Genomic DNA, 2,715 nt, shown 5'->3' on the forward strand with positions numbered 1-2,715 from the left:
CTGTATAGTAGTGTACTGCGGACTGTTGCCGAAGGAACTCCACCTTTTATACCTTTTTAAGCTTCTACCGATAGGTTGTTAACTTGGTTGGGCCCATGTTGACCAATGACGATATATAATACATGTTCTACTGTACGGACACCTCCACACTTAGGATGCTAATTCGTGACTCGCTAGATATTCAGCGTGTCCTCTACATACATGTACATGCAACCTGACAGGGAAATGTGTGTCAATGGATTACAAGGCAGGCCTCCGAGTCATTAAAGCGATGTTGGTAAGGCAAAACAGTATCGGCTAGTACTGCAGAGTCATCCAGGATGAATAACATGTATTATAGCAAAACTGTGCGCAACACGGCAGTGTTTGGCTCGCGGTCATCGTGCGCGCTGTGCCGGGCGTCTATTGATTGATACCATCTGGTCCAGTAGAAGCTAACTTTGCACGTCAAAGTGATCATGTAAGTCACTCTGCTGGTTAAAAATGCTCTCGTGGCCGTTTAACCACCCTCCATTGTACAATTTCCTCTCGACAATAACATGAAGTCCGCTGTCTTCTGCGCACTGGCCGGTACGGCCATCATGCTGACCACAACTGTGGACGGCCACGGCCAAATGCTGGTGCCGGCCTACCGACACATCACGGCCAAGTACCGTGCGGACTGCCTATTCGGCCTCAAGGGCTCCGGCGACGATGAGCTGGAGTGGGCCCCTATCGAGCTCTTGAGCCAGCGTGGCCGAGCTGGCCAACCGGCGGCCCCCACCTTTAACATGCTAAACGGTTGTCGAGGCACAGTTTACGAGCCCGAGAACAATGTGACGAAGCTCGAGGCTGGCAAGAAGTTTGATGTCAAGTACTTTATCCAGGCACCGCACCCAGGATACATGAAGCTGAGTATCGTCAAGCCTAGTACCGACTCGATCGGCAAGATCACCTACAAGCGCGACACGCAGATCGGGTACTTCAGCAACTTCGCCACCTCGGGGGGTACCTTCACAGTCTCGGCCACCATCCCCACTACTGTGACGGGCTGTGAGAATGCTGGAGACTGTGCTCTATAGTTCTTCTGGCACTCGGATGTCGCCAACCAGACGTACCCGACGTGCGCCGACATCATTATCCCTGGCAGCGGCGCTGGGGGATCTTCCAAAACATCTATCTCAACGTTGACTACAGCCACCAAGTCTTCTACTAAAACTACGGGTAACTCAGAAGTTGGCAATGAAGCCAGCGACACTGCTGCTACCACCCAAGCTTCGTCGGACGATGACACCGCTACATCCACCACGGACGAGTCGAGCGCCGGTACTACCACTGCGCCTAGCACGTCTACTACCTCGGATAAATGTCTTCGTCGCAAGTAGATGAGTAGACAGCTCGAGAAGATCCCGTTTGAGAGGGAACTAGTGTGTTAGCTCGTGTCGTGTCATAAAAGAGATAAAAAATAGCGTTGCAGTCTCTATCTAACTTCTTTTCTAGTAAAAAGACTTCCGAAAGACGACAATCGATTGCAGCGGCCGTGCTTTCAAGCTCACTAGTCGTTCCTGTCATTTCCTTTGCGTGCAAAAGCGTATCATCATCTCACAGTATCCCCGTCTGATCGATGTAGTGAGCTTGTAGCCAGATTCGAGCTAGTCGCTTCAATAAACGTACTCAGCAAACGTCCTGGAATCCTATTCAACTAAGACCCACCTTTTTTTCTTTTTGGTACGGCGTGAACTTTCGCTCTCTAGCCATTTTCCAATATCCCTGCCTTCCGCAACTTAGTTTTTTATCCTGTTGCAATGGTTCTCTTAACGTCGATCCTAGCAGGGGTGATGCTACTCGCCACACAAGCGAACGGACATGGATACATGACCGATCCGGCTGTGACTTTCCTGTCGTCGTCGACGGACAACACGCAGTTCATCGCCACCATCGAGGCATCCGCATCGAAGTTCAGCGGCACTTTCTCAGGCTCACCCGCAGACAACACGGCCGCCTTCACGACTGCATTCGAGTCCAGCTCGTACACATCCCTGAAAGAATTGATCAATGCCTTGGCCACGGTTACTGTCACGGATGCTACGCTTACTTGCGGATCATGTGATCCTGATGAGACGTCGCAGCCCCTACCGGAGACGTATGTGGAGTGGTCACACTCGTCCACTGAAGGCTTCACGTCCTCTCACGAAGGTCCATGCGAGATTTGGTGCGACGACGTTCGTGTGTTCCAAGACAACGACTGCGCTGCAGACTACACCTCGGCTCCAGCTGAACTACCGTACGACCGTGATGCCTGTTTGGGCTCCAGCACGTTGACTTTCTACTGGTTGGCGCTGCATTCGTCTACCTGGCAGGTGTATATCAATTGCGCGCCGCTCGAGAGTACTACCTCAACAGGTGCAACGTCCAAGTACGCCGTGACGGGTTCGAGTAGAGCGGTCGTCAGTACCACGAACTCGACTAGCGTGACGCCAACGGCTACAGCATCTACCAGCTCTCAATCGTCGGGGACAACTTCAACAGCTACTTTAGCGCCACCTACCACGACTCGTCCACAACAGGCTCACATACCGGAGCATCAACTACAACTACGCCGTCAACCGGCTCAAACACCGGCCGCCCTGGCACCTCGAACCAGTGGACGGCGAACGGAGGCTGGCCGACTTCCCCAACTATCCATACCAGTACGTCGGGGAGACAGCAGCCTAACGCTTACAGCGACGTCCAAGC

At 52.6% G+C, this 2,715-nt stretch overlaps 2 protein-coding genes across 2 annotated transcripts; both read left to right on the forward strand.

Moving 5' to 3' along the window:
* Nucleotides 1–539: 539 nt before the first annotated feature.
* PITG_21038 (uncharacterized protein) lies at nt 540–894 on the forward strand (the record flags this gene model as incomplete). Its single annotated transcript, XM_002895108.1, has 2 exons — nt 540–841; nt 891–894. The coding sequence occupies 2 exons, from the start codon at nt 540–542 to the stop codon at nt 892–894; spliced, it is 306 nt and encodes a 101-aa protein (XP_002895154.1).
* An 890-nt stretch (nt 895–1,784) lies between these two features.
* On the forward strand, nt 1,785–2,301 carry PITG_21039 (uncharacterized protein; the record flags this gene model as incomplete). Its single annotated transcript, XM_002895109.1, has 2 exons — nt 1,785–2,205; nt 2,294–2,301. The coding sequence occupies 2 exons, from the start codon at nt 1,785–1,787 to the stop codon at nt 2,299–2,301; spliced, it is 429 nt and encodes a 142-aa protein (XP_002895155.1).
* Between the last annotated feature and the right edge of the window lie 414 nt (nt 2,302–2,715).

Source organism: Phytophthora infestans, genomic scaffold (assembly GCF_000142945.1).
Source record: "Phytophthora infestans T30-4 supercont1.253 genomic scaffold, whole genome shotgun sequence".
In the NCBI taxonomy this organism is placed as follows: domain Eukaryota; phylum Oomycota; class Peronosporomycetes; order Peronosporales; family Peronosporaceae; genus Phytophthora; species Phytophthora infestans.